An 18,398-nucleotide genomic window follows, 5' to 3' on the forward strand; every position below is an offset into this window, starting at 1 on the left:
GATAATGTGCAAATGGCTTAGTCTGGCACTGAAGGCACTCTTCACTGTGGTCCCAAGTCTACATTTCTCATACCTACCTCTGTTTCCAGCACCAGACTTTCTGTTTCAGGCAGGCTCACTCTTCCAAAACACCCACTACTTGCCTACTCCCACAAACACAGTAGAGAGAAATCCACAGTAGTGCCCCATCCTACCCAGCCTCATCTAGCCTCTGGAATGCCATCTCTTCCTTTGTTAGCAATCTATATCAATCTTCCACGTTAAAGATCTAGCCTAAGTAACTCTTTTTTTCTGGGATGTTTCCCAATTAATTTGGTCCTCAGTGTTTAACACACTATAAACTTCCCTACAGGACCAGAACACCATGAACTATGCTATTATTCATTAACACACAACACGTTTACTTACATGACTAGTTATATTTTTAGTTTGTATATCCATATGCCTATCAATCTATTTTCTATCTTTTTATCTATCATCTATCTTTTTATATACCTATTTTATCTACCTATTTGAATACAAACATACATACAAAAATCTCATTTGTCTCTAAAAACCTCTAGAGCACATATACATTCTACAGCAACTAGCCAAAAACAAAAATCTCTTAGTGAAAGCCTAAATAGCAGATTGTGATTATCTGAAGCCAAAACAAAAAACAACAGAAAAACTTCCTAATGATTTATTTCTCACATGAAAATGGTATCTGGTCTAGAAACTGGTCAAGGATAAAACATAAATAATAAACTAAAAATTTCACTTAAAAGTGATCATGTCAATAAAGAGCAAAATCAGGGTCTTATGTCTAGCAACAAAAATTTTTATTTGTCACAAGATAAAACCTTGACCAAAACAACACAGTACTATTTTGTTCTGAGTCACTTCAACTTTCCTGTGCCTTGATACCTCATCTGTAAAATGATGGAGATCTCACAAATTTTTTACCTCTAAGGATGTATGGAATTAAAAAAGAAAAAAAAAACCCACAACTTTTATTAAGCATACCAAAGTTTGATTTGTCTGCAAAATGGCTGACAGTAAGTAGAAAAAGGAAAGGGATCAATCACCTATTCACTGACTCATTTTTAATTCTTAGAACAACTACACTACTGGGGAATTTGCTCTCCCTCTGCTATGGCTAGTATCAGACTTATGACTAAGACTTTATCATGGGCTGAAATTAGGTTCAAGGTGATTTCATCCACTCCTCTGTTTCTCAGTGAGATTGTCATTTTAAATCTGTGCAATGATTAAAGAGTTTATTTTGGTTCCTGTTTCTACCTTCCCCAAGAAGAGTTACCTAGTTACCTGATATCATTGATACTTGACACTCTTGTAAATAATCATACTCTCAATATTTCACAGAATCAAAAAATCATTTGGAGGTGTCTTGAAGGACATCCAAGGTGAGGGAGAAGTGAAGCATAAGCAATGTACCAATATTTAGACAGAGTGGAATGGAGATCTACCTGAGACCCTCACAACACTAATAAATGTTTCTTTCATGGCTGCCTTCACACATATTCTTTCAAGGTAATCATAATTAAGGAGTCAAGTAAGAGTGTAAATAAAAATATGCTATCATAGAGTGCTAGGTAACCAAGCTAAAACTAAAGTAAACAAACTCAGTGGGCCATCACATATGCAAGCTAGTGAGGGCCCATAAATCACCATGACTGGGTATCAGGATTTCAAAGGCACACTCTGTGAGCTCTTTTGCCCAGGCCTGTTGATTCAAGCTCTAGTTGCATTGGGTCACCTATATGGCAGCATATAAAGTTCACCTTTTAAGTTTAAAAATAGTCCCAATCCCCATCCCTACTAAAGATAGGCCACTTTATATGCCTATTATGTGTGTGTACCACTCAATGCACTTTAGTCAGGTTTTCATCTAATTTGTACAACAAGCCTCTGAGATACATTTTGTTAGTCCTGATTTGCAGAGAAAAAAGGTTCAGAGAAGATGAAGCAATTTAATTACCCAAGGTCACAACTCTAGTGTGGAGTGATACAGAAGAGGAATTGCTAAGCTCATTGGAATTTAAAAGATTTACAGGAGAATGAAGATAAAAGTTCAAATCTATCACCTGCTATTCTGTTCCACTTTACTCTTCTTGCATCTAATAACTTATACTATATTAGAGTGAACCAATCTATACTTATTTTGATGCAGTCTCTCTTCACCTTGTTCCAGCTTGTACTTTGTTGCCCCGTGTCCTCACCCCCAGGCACCCTGTTCCTTAGGGGATGGCCCAGCATTTGGATGTGACAATCCACCCATGCTGCTACTGGGCTATGACTCAAGGAGGCAACAGGTGAAGTAGAGGATGCCAGCTACCAACGCTAAAAAAGACTCTAGCCTCATGTGCTACCCTTCGTCTGTAAATCTTCCCTCTCCAGTCAGTTGCCCTAGTCACTATCTCCACAGCTGACTGTCCTCCTCTTAACCATTCACACCCTTGCCATGATCCATTTGGATTTCTTTTTTTCTTCAAGGCTGTCCCAAAAATTCATTCCAATCAGATTTCACCACAGGAACCCTGCAGTAGAAAGTGGGCAGGAACATGATGAACCCATCAGTCTGCCTCTAGCCAAGGAAAGTCCCATCCTAGGTGAGCCCAATCAGAGAGATTTCTCCTTCTTAGACCACACCTCCCCTTCCTCAACTGTCCAAAAATGTCATCTTTCTATCTTTCTTTCCTGCAGTCTTCATTCCTCATTCTATCCTCAAGTCTTTTTTCTCTCGCCACTTTGCCCCCACCAAGAAAACAGACCTCCACATTACCATGGTAATAGGCCATTTTAAAAATCCTGAGCCCTGCTTACGCCTTCCCTGAGTTTATCCTATATCTTCTTCTGCCACGCTCTCCAGTATCAGTCAAGCTTCATTCCATCCAATTATACCCATACCCTCTCCAAATCCCTTCCAGCTCAGGATCTCAGGTCTGCTTTTGCCAGTTTGTCTTTTCAACCCTCTGACCCCATTACCCTCCAGTTTATACCTGTGCCCTGTTAACTACCTGCTTGCTAGGTTGACTCCCAACCTAACATGCTGTCTCACTATCATACTCTTTCTAGGAGCCAGAAACTAGGTCCTGTCTACCCAACCTCTCATGACGCAAAGAACAAGGGACACAGAATAGGATTCCCCTCTAGGAATTATATTTTGTTGAAACTATCCTTGCTATTTGAAATCTAGTACTTATTTAAAAATTATATTTGGATATATTTTGAAAATGCAGCCTGAGAACAAACACCTGTTCTTCTATCTCCCCATCTTTCCCCAGATGCTACATTCAGAAAAATAAGTGTCTTTATATCTATTAACAAGCACACGGATCTTATATAAGTCTAATTGAGTCTCAGTTTCATATCTTTAAAAATGAGACATATTTTTTTTTGACATGTAGTGTACTGTTTCTGGGACTAAGTTAGAAATTTAAGGCTTGAAGTACGAGAGTATATCAGGATCATACCTTATATCAGAAAGTTAAGTTACATACCAGTGTTTCCTGACCACTTGTAGTCAAAGACTGCTCATACATAGCAAAGTGATAATATTAAAATGTTTGAAAATATAGCTAAGGGATAAAAAGTGATTAATCTTTCCACTGAGTTATACTTTTGAAGCAACAAATTGCTTCCAATCTATAATGATGCAAGCTCTTGGTTTTATCTCTTCTAATATGTACTCATTCATCATTTTACTGCTCGAGAACACTACAGAGAAAAATTAAGATTTAGGCCCAAACAGTACCTTCCAGGAGAAATTAATCTAAACTTTCCCCAATATATGATAAAAAAAATAAAATACTTCTAATAAAGGGCACTTGGTGGCTCAGTCGGTTAAGTGTCTGACTTTCAATTTCAGCTCAGGTCATGATCCCAACAGTTTGTGGGAATGAGCCTCACGTCGGGCTCAGCAGGCTGATAGCTAGGAGCCTGTTTAGGATTCTTTCTTTCTCTCTCTCTCCCCCCCTTCCTCTCTCTCCCTCTCTCTCCCTCTCCCTCTCTCTCTCTCTCTCTCTCTCTCCCCTGCCCCGCTAGCACACACAAGCATGTTCTCTCGCTCTTTCAAAATAAATAAACTTAAAAAAAGGAATATTTTTAGTAAAACATTCCTAGGATTTCTTGTAACCTAATTATCACTTACCCTTTTAGAGATCTAAGAGACCATGCTGAGAATATATGACTTATGTAACAAAGAACAAAATCAAAGTTTATGCCCAAGATAATGTTAATTAGTTTCATTCTTATCAGAGCATATTGTTGAAATAGCCTTGAAATTCTCAAAAAAAAAACAAAAAAACAAAAAAACAAGAGGATCAGTGCTTATTTAAAAAAGGGAAGGAACAAATCAGCAAAAATCCACTGAATACTTAATCTATAAAAGACTCTGAGCAAATCTCCCAAAATAAAGTTCAAAACTTCAGTTCTCCTAAATCTAAATTTCTGCATACTCTTTTAACAGAATTATAGCTTTTTTTGCATCCTTTGCAATCTTTAACCTCTTTTGTGAAATAAGGCTTCCTTACAAATAATGAAACGACACCCATAAATCATTTAAAGCACCCACGACAGCATTTTAGCTCTTCTATGAAAATTGTTAAAGCCCCTTCAAATTTGAAATTTATCGAAGTTCTTGTGACAAAGCCCATCACCATTCATTGTTAAATTTGTAGTTCATTATTTATCTGAAGATTGAAAAAAAAACAAGCAAACATAAAATAGAAACTCTCTTGGTCAAAGAATGTACTCCTTTTCTAAAACCTGAATTTGATGCAAAAAGGCATAAACAATGGAAAGCCAACTTACTAAGAAATGCTCTTTTCTTTGTAATTCTGTAAAATTAGTATAATTTATGATTCTTTAAATAGATGCATGATCATTTGTTTTTTTTAATTTTTTTTTAAGTAATTGTCCATTGCAATGAAATGTCTGTTCTTTCTCCCTAATGGGTTTGCATTGGATGACCAAGTGAAATTAAGGGAGAACAACAAAAGGTAAACACTTGGATATAGTCTCTCAAAATATTTTGGAGAGTATTATTTAATTATTATTAAAGACATTTAATATGTCTTTATTCATATTTAGGTCTAACACAAAAAGCAACAAAACCATGCTATGCCAACAATGGAAAAGCCTTAAAATCAGCCAGTTCTTTTCTGAAATGAAGAAGACAGATATCAGCCTGCACTTAACTCCACAGTGGCAGCCTTGCTCATCTTTGCTCAGTTGCTATGGACACGCCCTGTCAGGCCTGTGCCTTCTACTCTCTAGACCTGTTTATGACAGGCTGAGGTGTTTCCTATTATGGTGCCTATGTCTGCACAGCGCACTGCTTGCCAGTAATAAAAGCCAGAGGCTGCCACTATAGCGATTACAGCACAGCAGACCAGAGATGCTGACGGAAACCCAAGCACGCCCTGGGTAAAACTGCACAGAACACTCCCTAACAGGCAAAAGCCAACAAACACATCCTTTCTTCCCAGGCTAGCAGAGAAAGTGCTCAGAAATGTCATTTTTAGTTGGAACAAAATTATATAAGAATATTGTTGCTAAAATATGTATGGAGGAAAGAGAATAATTTAACAGCCACCAATATGGCCCGCATGGTTTTGTCTGTGCATTGTAAACTTTTAATTTAAATGAGAGGAGACTAATGTGAACATAAACTATGCTAAAATTTCTGAGACCCAAGTGTATAAGCAGAAGCGAGACGCTTAAGTGGAAATGATCAGGATTCTTACCAAAGAAAGGACTGTCTTGCAAGGCATTAACCATAGTCCATAGTCTCTGAGTCTATCAATTCAAGATGAGAAATGGCATTTACATTAACCAACATCACGCATCTGGTACTAATTTATGTGACCAAATACAAAATAATACATTGATATGCACTAGTTTTGGGCTTGAAGCCATGTCTCATCAATACTCGTAGTGGCTGGTAGAAAACTCACTGTTTGTGTATTTAAACAGTTATTAAACCAACATGCTTATCAGAAATATAGCTTGGGGGCACCTGGGTGGCTCAATCAGTTAAGCATTCGGCTCTTGATTTCAGCTCAGGTCTTATCTCACGGTTTGTGAGGTCAAGGCCCACATCAGGTTCCATGCTGTAAGTGAGGAACCTGCTTAGGATTCACTCTCTCTCCCTCTTTTCCTGCCCCTCCTGTGCTCACTCTTTCTCTCAAAATAATTAAAGTTAAAAAAAAAAAAAAAGAAATAGAGCTTGTATTCTATTAACACATTCAAATTAAAAAAAAAAGTATAATCTCCTTCCCACTATTTATGAATTAAGATAAAGGCTCTGATCCTAAATGAGGCTGAGACCCTCTAAAAAGTGAACTACAAAAGAAGTCAGGAGATTCCTTAGCTACCCCGGTGTAACTGGATAAGTTTTGGGCTTCATTTTCCAACGTACACTAGATGAGTGAGACAAATGATCACTTTTAACTTTTTTAGTTCTAAAACATAAGGTTTCAGTCTGAGATGGACAATGGATAACAGTTAACAATAATTCTTTCAAATGCTGATCATGCTAAATACTACCAAAACTACCACAAAACTGTGGTAGACAGGAACAGATTATAATTTCACTTATTAATTTACATCTGGACTCAAATGACATTAAGCTGAAAATTTTCTTCAGCTCTTTGACCAAATTTCAGTAACTTCCTTGCAAAGGGTCTGATAAACAGTAAAATTAAAGCTAACACCCATAAAATAATAACTTTGAGGGTTTTTAGGGGTTAGAAAATTGAAATTAACTTTTAGTCCCTGAGGACTGATCAGTAATGATTCTATAGCACTGAGAGGAGAAACACTTAAAGCTGCATTGCAAGGACCAAAATACCATTAATATGATTCACCCAATATTTATTGAGCACCTACTTAACAAGGCTTTCTGTCTAATGCTATGGGTGCTGGAAAAATGAGTAAGACTAACAACCTAGTGTACAACATAATGTCAGTAAAACTAATAAAAATATTACAGTATTTAGAGTTAAGGGAGTTAAGAAAGACATGACCACCTAATCAGGGGAGGCTGGGGTGGGAGATATGGGAGAAGAGAGGACAGAAAAAACTTCAAGGAGGAGGCAACATTCCAAATAGGCCTTAGAAGACAGTTAAGATTTGTTTAATAAATTTTTTATTTTAGCAAAGTTTTAGATTTATAGAAAAACTATGAAGTATAGAGAGTTCCCATATGCCCTTCATCCAATTTCCCCCCACTATTAACACTACATTACTATGACATATTTATCACAGGTGCTGAATCAACACTGATACATTATATTATTATTACTATTATATTTATTATTATTATTATTATAAGTTTATTTATTTTGAGAGAGCACCAGTGGGGTAGGTGCAGAGAGAGGGAGAGAGAGAGAATCCCAAGCAGGATCCACACCGTCAGTGGTAGAGCCTGATATGGGGCCTGAACTCAAGAAACATGAGATCATGACCTGAGCTGAAACCAAGAGTCAGACACTTAACCGACTGAGCCACCCAGGAGCTCCCAACACGGATACATTATTATTAACTGAAGTCCACACTTTAATCAGATGTCCTTAGTTTTCACGTAATGTTCTCTTTATAGTCTAGGATCCTATCCAAGATCTCACGTTATATTTAGTAACGTAGGCTCTTAGTTGTGACGGTTTCTCCGATTTTCCTTGTTTTTGTTAACCTTGACAGTTTTGAGGAGAACTAGTCCGATGTTTTGCAGAATGTCCCTTAGTTAGGAATTATCTTATGTTTTTCTCATGATGAGAGTTGGGTTATATGTTTTTTGTAGAAAGACCACAAATGTAAAGAATTATTTTCATCAGAGCATATCAAGGGTATATACTACAACCTGACTTATCACTGTTGATATTGACTTTGATGACCTGACTGAGGTAGCTGTGTGTGTGTGTGTGTGTCAGGTTTCTCGATTACAGAGTCATTCTTTTTCCATACTGTGCTTTTTGGAAGGGAGTCAATATGTACAGTCCACCCTGCAGGAGGGGAGAGTTTTGCTCTCCTTCCTTAACAGCAGAATATCTACGTAAATTATGTGGAATTCTTCTGCACAGATTTTTCTATTCTTATTTATTTATTTATCTATCTATCTATCTATCAGTATTAACGCAAGGATATTTTTTATTTTGGGTTACAATCCAATAATAGTTTATTTTCTTGATCAAATTGTTTCAGAATTTGGCAATCAGAAGCTCTTTTAGTTTGCTCTTGTGTCCCTCTGATATGCTCCCATTAACGTGGGGTCTTGTTTGAGCACCTCCTTACTTTCTGGCATGACAACATGCTCCTGTCTCATTTCCTGCCCCAGTTCCAGAGTCAAATATTTTCCAAGGAGTCCTGGTTTGTTGGGAGAATGAAAACCAAGATGAGGGTGCTGGGTGTGTTTGTTGCTACTGGGGTGCCATTTCTTTAGGCCTTCTCAGCTGACAGAGCAAGCAAGTATTTGTGTACATACCAGACGGTTAAGATGTTGAGAGGTGCAATGGGAAGCCATGTCCTTAACAGGATTTTCTTAACATTAAATATTAATAAGAGATTCTGTGTCTCGGTTATTTTCAGTCTCATTCGCAGGATTAACAGGGAAGTACTCATATAGACTATTCTCTACTGTTTTATCTTTTTCCTAGAAATATTAACAGAAGTCCACACTTTATTCAGATTTCTAAAACCCAGGGAGTTTTAGATATTATGATAAAACTTCGTGTCAGTTTGAGGAGTTGTACTGTAAAATTACACAAAGAAAACAGAGTTAAACTACTTGAAAAGTCACTGAGAGAGAGAAGAGCCAATGAAACATTCCAACAGTATTCTTTGATTTACATCAACATCATTAGGCCACTGTTGCCTTTTAAAAGCTCATGACAAGTATAGGTATCAAGACAGCAAATAAACACCTTCTCTAGCCCTCACCTCACAAAATAAGAAAAGAAAGACACTATTAATTTCTGGATGGAAACGAAAGACTTAACACTATTGGGCATCTACAATGTTTCTGACTCCGTCTAGACAATTACTGTCTTTTAATTCATGAAATCGTCATACCAACTATTTAACAGATGAGGAAACAAAAGCACAGAAGGTAAGCTGTCCAATTTGCACCTAGTAAAAGGCAGAGAGTGAATCCAGCTCAGGTAGTCTAGCTACAGAAGGGTGCTGCAAATCCACAGACCATTCTGCCTGAGGAATGAATGTCTAATGAATGGGAGATTTCTGCTGATGAAGTTTGGCATTTTCTCCTTCAGTGGGGAGGTCCCGTTAATGGCAGAGAAGGCAAACCATGGGTTGTTTAAAATTTTTTTTTTTTTCAACGTTTATTTATTTTTGGGACAGAGAGAGACAGAGCATGAATGGGGGAGGGGCAGAGAGAGAGGGAGACACAGAACTGGAAACAGGCTCCAGGCTCTGAGCCATTAGCCCAGAGTACCATGGGTTGTTTAAAACATATCTTTCTCACTAAAGATGACTCCTAAAATTGTTCTTGTTGTTGCTTAGGATATCCAAAAGTATACTCATCTGTGAGTGGTAAGCAAAATGCTTTAAAGTGGTACATGGGTGAACATTTTCTCACTTTGTCACAAATTAATTTTAATGTGTATTAAAAAGTGTATACTGGAAAAAATATAGCTGGGACACCAAACCCATGGTTTCATAAATATCCTTGATTAAGAATGAAGCACTCAGATGGGTATTTACATTTTAAAAATACTTCAAATAAAAACTTTCAACATTTAGCATATTTGATATACACAGAAACCACAAATTTTGAGCAACACTAACTTAGACTTACGACAGAATAAAAAGGTCAGGTTTTTCTTGTAAGAAATATTATGTTGTTACATTGCAAAGAATATATTACACAGGGTTTTCTTTATCTCTTTTGTTTAGTATATGCTAGGCATAGAATAAATTACATGTAATTTGTTGAGCATGCAGTATGTGATATGCACCAAAGTGAGCTTTGCATACATTATATCGAATGCTGTCAACAACCTTTCAATTTTATTTTCCCCTTTATTATCTCCCTGTATAATGAGGAAGTGGAGATTCAGGGAGTGACACCTGTTGCCCCAAATATTAGGTCGGAAACATCAGAGCTGAAATGTGAAACCAAGCTTGCCTAACGAAAAAAAAAATGTATATTCTTTCCACTCTATAAAGAATCACTGGTGTACATTGGCAAGCAAGAGAGGAAGTATCACTCAAATTCATCATATACAACGTATGGCAAAACAATAACAAAAAGTCCAGAACACTAACCGATGATAACAATGAAAAATACTTCATGAAAAATAAAGCATTCTTTAAGTGTAAAGAATAATAAACCTGTTACTACTGCAGTTGGTAATCCAGTGTAACTAGTTTTCTAATAAATATCACAAAAGTATTTGTTGTTTAATAAAGAAATCCTGTCCCCGTTCTCAGTTAGTGTAAATAAAATAACTTCTTGAAATGTCTCTTAAAACAACTGTGAATATTAAAATAAAGGGTTGCCCATTCTCTCTATTTCTGATAAACATCTGAGACTAATAGTGCCAACTGAATGATCACTATTAGCCAGGCACGGCCCTACTATCTCAGCAAAGCTAGGCCATCACAAAATAAACTCTAGCTATTTCCAGTTTTAAAGGGTTGGCCTCTTTCTATAAAAGAGAAAATTAGATTCTACATACTTTCGGGATAATCTGAAAATCATTACATTATCAACATTTCCTATCTGCCATATGTGTGTATCTTAAGTAATAGCTACAATCTGTGTGACTCTCAGAGGGATCTTCTTAAATTGAACAATAGCATTGTCTATCATCCTTATTACTTGGGAAAAGAGTTTGTTTAATCTTACCACAGCATTTGAAAAAGTAGTGTTTTATTCTTGCTTTGAAATTTAAAAAAAAAAAAAAGGACATAGTTCATTATGCTCTCAGGCCAAAGTTACCACTATCCTATAATTAAATCAAAATGTAATAAATGAAAGTGATTTTTCTAGTAATGACTAATTTACTGAATCACAAAAATTGGAGGTTTTTGATAATTAAATGTTAGGTATATTGAAGCTTACTGACACTAAATACTGACACAAAAATGGAGTTGATGACAATAGAGACAAATTAAGACTTGTTTTAATGTTTAGTGTTTTATTAAGTTAAACATTAAAATTAAGTAAGGGCTTTACTATTCAATGAAAAATGAATATTTCTGTTAAAAGTATTTCCTGCTTTCTACTGTTACTTTAAAAAAAAGCAAAAAAGTATTTTTTTTCCTAATGGTGACCATAAAAATAAACATTCTCAATCTTCCATATTAACTTTAAGGCACTTGCATATAAACTACCTAAATCTTTGCCACATCTACTTTTAATAAGTAGATGAAAAAGCAGACAGCAAACTCCAGACATTAGTAAAGTTGAATTTCTATAGTTATAGAAGATACTTTCTTTTAAAATGTAAGATTTTATGTTAGTCATCTTAACTCAACAATCCTCTTATGACACTACCAATAAATTTTAATATTTTAATGTAGAAAATATGTGTTATTTGGTATTTGCTCTTCATAAAATTAAAATGCCTTTTCAGCTTCTTTCTTAGCAAAAGTTAAACATTTATTTCTGTTCTGAGAGTTATATCCATGTAATGCTGAAATATTTTAGGATTTAACCACTCCTATGAACATTCTGTATTCATTCCAGCATCTCTCTTGCCCAGAAGAAAAAATATCAGCAGTCACAGAACACTCTAGTATATTTTATGTGTGCACTGACTATTCAAAAGCACCAGGGGGAGCAGACAGCAGAAGAACTAAGAACAAGCACCCCAGAAAAGCAATTAATTTATAGGCAACAGAAACATGATAGAGATGTTGGTTAAAAAGTAAATAGACAAAATAAATTCCGTAAAGAGGTCATGACCACATTTGCAAAGTTGGCTTATGCATATCTAGAATTAACTAAAGAAAAACCTGAAGTCTCTTGGAAGGATGCTTGAATGCTAACTTCAAGAGACTCGCAGCTTGAAGCACGGCCGTTTCCAGCAATGCCAAGCCTCGAAACTGCCCCCAAATTAGAGAGGAGAAACAAAATATATTTTTATAGTGGTATATTTTAGGAGGAAATCAAAATGATTTTGTTTTCTCTTTTAAACATCACTGCACTCAGAGACACTGAAGGCCTTCTGAAATATGTATTATTAGGTCACAGGAGGATGAAGTGACAGGGTTCCATAGCATGATCTTTGAAAGTCCTGAAGCTTAGACTCTTGGCCTGACCTCCTCACATCCTCAAGTTACTTTCCTTGAGGGAAAGGTAGCCAAAAACACTGTGAAACTATTCTGCCTTAAAAACAGTCTAATGAGGTATTTTAGCTTTGCAAATTCTGTACAAAATAAGGTATTTTAGCTTTGCAAATTCTGTACAAAAGAATGGAAATGTTTCAACCAAGTCCATTTATGTTTAACATGCTCCAAGAATTAGTAAGCGCTGTGTTTTTAGTTTTAGAGTAAAAGAGAAAAACTATTTAGCACTTCTGTCTGGATTCTGTAACTGGAACTTAAGAAGAGACTAGACTTCTAATTTGAAGTTCAAAATGTTTATATGAATACTATACCAAAAACTGTGTATTATCTAAGCATTTTAAAATAACATAGACATGTGTACTAAAGACTGTTATCTAAGGACTGCATTATAACAATCCATGAAACTTAAAATGTCAAGCAAAAATTACAACTGAATGGTAAAAAAAAACAACATATTTTGGCCAAGAAAACAATCAAGGAAGTTTTACCTAAATCTTAAATATTAATACCAGTAATAACAGGTATAGTGCCTACTATCACAAACTATTTATTAGCTAGACTGTTATATATATACACACACAAACATATATATACATATATATACATATACATAGTCAAACTCTTACATTAACCTTTCAAATGGATATTATTGTGCTGATCTTATACAAAGTAAACTGAAGCTAAAAAATTGAAGTCATTTTTCTAACGTACGTCAGCTAGCAAGGAACAAAACCAAGATTTAACTTCCAGGTCTGTCTGCTTACAAAGCTTTGAGACCTTACCAAAACCTCCCTCAACTGTAGCAATGAGGTTCCAAAGGAAATATGAACAAGTCTCAAGGAGATTAATGTGCTTATGAGGGTAAATGCTGTAGTTTTAATCACTCAAATTAAATGCCATCTGGAGTTTCTTACCCTACTTGGTACAAACATCCTACATGTATTACAGTCAACGTTGGCCTTGGCCAAGAGTTCAATAATTTTCCTGCCTCAGTAGCATCCGTAAGTATTATGCACATTACAATAGCAATCAGGAAATACAGGTAGTTGCTTCTGAAGCACCATTTTAAAACTGCAAATAACTTGGATTTCTTTAATTAAGATTTTTAAAAACACAGAAATAATCTGTTAACCCAACTGGTTGAATGGGTTGGAGAAATCAATTTCCTTCTTCATAATACCCAAATCTATCTCCACAATAAATATTCTCTTTCTATAATCACTTAAAAATCATGACCTTACTAGTATTTTTATTGTTATTTTATACTATTAAAATAAAAAAAAATCCAAGTGAGAAGAAAACCTAAAAATGTCAGGATTTTTCAAAGGCAGAAAGACAGTAACCAGAAAATACTGGCTGGTTCAAAGAAGTGCATGTTAAAATAATGGATAGTAACACAACTGAAAGCCAGAAAGCAATGTTGCAGATGTATTCATTCATCCTCAAGAGATATGTGATGCAAGCTGTCACATCTCCAATTCAGACTTAGGTTGGGCATCACAGGGACCTTAAGATCAGCTGCTCCCACTCAGTTTACAGCTCATATGGATGGGACTTATTCCTGCTCTTGTTATCAAGCAGAAGGGTGACTATACAACATTCACCAAGAGTTCTTTTTTCCTTCTATGTTAATCCTTTTTCACCCACAAAAAGTTTCACAAGTGTAGCATTCTTTTAAAAACCAATGGGTTAAAGAAAGGAAATGGATAGCTAAGAAATTAAAAGGTTAACCAACAGCTTCAGCCAAGTTGAGTTTTTTTAATGTTAAAAATAAGTGTCCTGTCAATAATCTTTCAACCACAAGACACAAACAGCTAGAATCACTACCTTTTTGAAACGTCTTTTCTCACTTAACCTGCATTTCACTTCAACCAAATAAACACACCTTTTAAACTAAATCTATAAATTAACTCAAAGTTTAATTGGGTGCCTTCACAACGAAGATTAAAAAATATATATTCTTGTCTTATTTGGTGCCATAAAGAAAGAAATCATTTTGATCAATTACTATGACCTAGAGCTGTATTTTTTAAAATCTTGAAGTATAGATAAACTAGTTACTTGTCAGCTGCTGTCACTTATAACACATTATTAGATTTCAAGTTAATTTTTAAATTCAAACACAGGTCTCATCATTAAGAGTATGGATTTCTGGGGAAAGTAATTATAGCTGCTCAGGATCATTTCTCTGAAAAAGTACTGTCAAATCATCTTGAAAACATAAGTAAATGTGTGCAGATCCCCTGAGGTGCCTTCAGATTCTGCTCTTCTTTTTTTTATGTACAATTAATCAGACAAGAGAATTAAGAACTCAACCCCACTGCAGAATGGTCCCATTCAGCATGTAGGACGCTGAAGATACTAGGCATAGTCTACTGCTATTATGAGTCAAATTATTAAAAAAAAAGATTCGTACATCATAAAATTAATCAATAAACTAAGAATTTGTTAGCCAGCTGAGCACAATGGCACCTGATACCACAGCAGGGAGTAAGAGAGCAACGATGGGTTATTCTGATGAGAAGCCATACCAAATTTCTAACTGAGGCCCAAATAACAAAAACCAAAAACCCAAACAAGCATAAAACCCAGATTTGACCAACACTGTGCATGTGGGTTAGGTCAGTATGCTTACGGGTAGGTTAGTGCCCATAGACAGTGTGTGAGGAGTCTCTTTATTTTATTTGAAGCTAACTTTTCACTGTGAAAACAGCGCTATCTATATAAACATTGTCAACAGAGAAGACAATCAAGGGGCTGATATGCTATGGTATTATAAAACACTGATTGTGGAAAAAAACAGGTGGGATAAAAACTACAATAAGCTATGGAAAAGCATCACTCGTTTAAAGATACCTGCACAAAGATAAACCATAAAATGGTATAACCTTCCTGACCTTGTAAATAGGTGGCCAAAGATGTTTAAATGTCTTTAAGGGACAACTGTTTCTAACTGCCTCACAAAGTTACCAGTTTTTACTGGTTGACTCCCTCAGTCATCTGCACCTAACGTGAATGTGCCTCCTTTCCTATCCCCTGAGCCAAATAGTCATTAAACACATACAACATCCCAATTGTTTCCTTACATAACTAAAGACAAAAAAAAAACAACACAGGAATTCCAAAAAATAGAGTAAAACTGATAACACTATACCTTGCTTTAAGGCTGTCTCAGGCTGAAGGTGACTTCTCAGTCCCCCAAACTCCATTGGCCATCAAGACCAGCACTTCGGCATATGACACAAACGACCCATTGAAACATCACTGTAACTATATGACCTCAGAAAACTGGGTGTCTGTCCAAGATTCATGAAAGCAAAGGTAATGATCCTAACGAACTTTCTAACTTTCCTGACATTTCCTGTGGACACCTAAGGCTAAGTGAACACATAAAGGCTCAGTTCTCACAACGTACCCTGACATCTAGATAAAGGAGAGCTGAAGTTCTAAGTTCACGGAACTCGGAGTGTGAGTGCGGTAGGTAGTGACATCCTAGAGGTTTCACTGACCTCCAGCAACTCTATTTCCAACCGGGAATCCCCAAAATACCCTTAAGCATGCATTGCCAACGGACCCGCCTGGGTTTCTGCTGCAAGGGCAAAGTGACACTTACAAGCCCACTGCTCTCCCATCCAAAAAAAAACCCCACTCACTGTGTCCTGGGAGTACTGCAGTCAAACTATGTCAAAGTTGCTTCTGCAAAATGTTTGCTTTGTGTGGAGTGAACGTAAGAGACAGGGAAGGCACAGAATCAGGAACCTCCCTTCAAGGGAGCAGAACAGCCACCATGCAGCGTGACAAAATCCCTGCACGTCTTTCTCAGGACCACAGGGGCTGGCGAATTCACCGGCGTGGGAACCGCCAGTCTAGGGGCCTCGGTGAGAGGCCGAGCCAGGGCTTACCTTGTTGGAGGCCATCTCACTGACAGAGTGCCTCGTCTGCAGGGTCTCTAGCTGGTCCAGACACCAGTCCAGCTCCTCCAGGGTCTCGCTGGCCAGTTTCTGGTAGGCCTCCTCTGCGAAGAGATAGGGAAAGGGGGACTCAGTTCTCAAGCGCTTCACGGGGCCGCCAACGAGTTCAAAGGGGGCCATCCTGCCGTACCCCGCCATGCTCGGACGCCCGGTGCCCGCACATGAGGGCTGCTCCTTCATAGTGCCGAGCCTGGCACCGCGCTGGGGGCCGAGGCTCAGCTAGCGGGGCGGCCGGCCTCGGGGAAGCACGGTTGCTCCAGCTCGGCGTCTCAGTCCCGCGTCCGGGGAGGGCGCACGAAGCGCGGCAGGCCAACTTTTACACGGAGGCACGGACAAAAACCTCACGGCGCGACTCTTCGACGGTGCGGCGGGCCCGAGTGCCGGCCCCGGGAGGCTGGCGAAGGGGGCGGCGCGCGCGCCTCTGGGCCAGCCCCGCGGCGGGAGCGCCCGGTCCACGGCCGGGTCTCGTCGCCGGCCGGCCCGAGCGGCGTCCCCGCTCCCGCTCCGCCCGCCGAGCCTTCTCACGACGAGAATGAATCAGCCGCGGCCGGGTGCGCGGCCACCACGTTTCCTGTTTTCTTTCTCAACTCCCCCGGCGCCCGGCGCAGCGCCGCTCCATCGCCGCGGCTTTCCGGGAACACTCCCCCTCACGCCCCTCGCGGTCCTCGCCGCCGCCGCCTGGCCCCTCCTCAGCTCCCTGACGAGGAGCCTGCCAACTGCCAAGGCCCGCCCGCGCCCCCCGCCGCCGCCTTCCCCGAAGCCCCAGTCCCGACAGCCCCGCCGCCTCGCCGGGGCATCACCCCGCGCAGCCCGGCGCCGCTCGCTTTGAAGCCGAGCCCGGGAGGCGCGGACGCGAGCGCGTGTGTCTGTGGGGCTGCTGTGGGGCTGCGCGAGGGGGAGCGGCCCAAAACCCGGCGTGGAGCGCCTGCCGCCCGGGGTCGCGCCCGCCGCGGGGCTCAGGCGGGACCTGGCGCGCACGCGCGCGCGCGCGCGGCCGCGCACCTGCCCCACGGGGACCCCGCGCGCCCCTCCCGGTCGCCCCGACTGCCCTAGCCTCCACGTCTCCACCGTCGGCTGCCACCTGCGAGGTTTCGCGGGAGAGTCCGACGGGCGGCACAAACAAGGTTATTTAGGACCCGCGCGATCGTTTTTTGTGGGTTTGGGTTTTAGGATTCTTGAAGCTTCGTTTCTGAAGACTTAGGATTTACCTGCTTCAAGGGGACAGGGTAGTTATGGGAATAAAATTCTTTCTGTTGAAACCAGACTCAGTACGCAGCCCGGCCCCTGCTAAGTACCAGGCCTCTACATTTTGGCGTGGACATAAAGAAGCAAACAAAAACAATGTTGGAGGCTTTAGAATTTACAGATTTGACAATATGCTGTATTTTCACGCTCAGAACTAAGAGTTCTCTTAAAGGAACAGCAATGTGAATGCCCATATAATATGGGCAGGTGACACATGTCCTGCATACATGCTTCCTCCGTGCTTCCTCCGTGCTTGGGACTGCAAATCAGAGACCAGGATGATCTTGTAATGCCAAAGGAAGAAGCCTGGAAGGGTGTTTCTGCCCACCGTGCGCACAAAAAACTACAAAGGTGAGAAAATGAAAAGACCATATCCAAAGGTATCATATGGAAGCTGGTTCCATTTACAAAAGCTGACCCTAGGGACCACAGGCAGACTACATAAAAGGATCAATTGCAGACAACTTTACTGCATTAGCAAGCAGATAAACAAAACTTTCAGGGGGGAAAATAATCCAAACTCCAGAGTCGCATCTTAAAAAACTTGGTCCTTGTCAATTACAAAGACTACACTGAAAAGCTTAAGTGAAGTCGGTGAGATCCATTTTCTTTGTCTTCAAATCTACAGCAATTGAAGGAGAAGAAATTCTGCCCTTGAAATTTAGACTCCATAAAAGATCAGTGGGACAACAAAGAACTTCGCACACTGAATCTTGGCTCCTGGGATTTACCAGATAGGTTTTAATACAGCATTTGCAAAAGTTAGAATAACTTTCAAAGTATTTGCTACATCTGCTACATGGCTCATTGTTATCAAGGATTCTTGGACTGTTTGGTATTCACTTTAGGGACTTAGGTTAAAATTTG

General features: G+C 39.0%; 1 protein-coding gene across 2 annotated transcripts in view; it reads right to left on the reverse strand.

Annotated features, from left to right (window-relative positions):
- The window catches only part of LOC124517391 (cAMP-specific 3',5'-cyclic phosphodiesterase 4D), a 54,988-nt gene extending 38,109 nt beyond the window's left edge, over positions 1-16,879 (reverse strand). Inside the window, exons 1-2 of one of the 2 annotated variants that reach the window (XM_047086836.1) lie at positions 16,417-16,875; positions 16,218-16,330 (exon numbers count right to left, since the gene is read on the reverse strand). In XM_047086836.1, coding sequence (XP_046942792.1) covers positions 16,218-16,232 — 15 coding nt within the window. In that variant the 5' untranslated portion in view covers positions 16,233-16,330; positions 16,417-16,875. Of the gene's footprint in view, positions 1-16,217 lie in introns of both variants that reach the window. The other variant, XM_047086829.1, reaches the window with a different exon arrangement.
- Between the last annotated feature and the right edge of the window lie 1,519 nt (positions 16,880-18,398).

The sequence above is a fragment of the Lynx rufus genome, unplaced genomic scaffold, assembly GCF_022079265.1.
Source record: "Lynx rufus isolate CCGP_SWC_20201006 ecotype Redwood Valley unplaced genomic scaffold, mLynRuf1.p SCAF_1, whole genome shotgun sequence".
Lineage (NCBI taxonomy): Eukaryota > Metazoa > Chordata > Mammalia > Carnivora > Felidae > Lynx > Lynx rufus.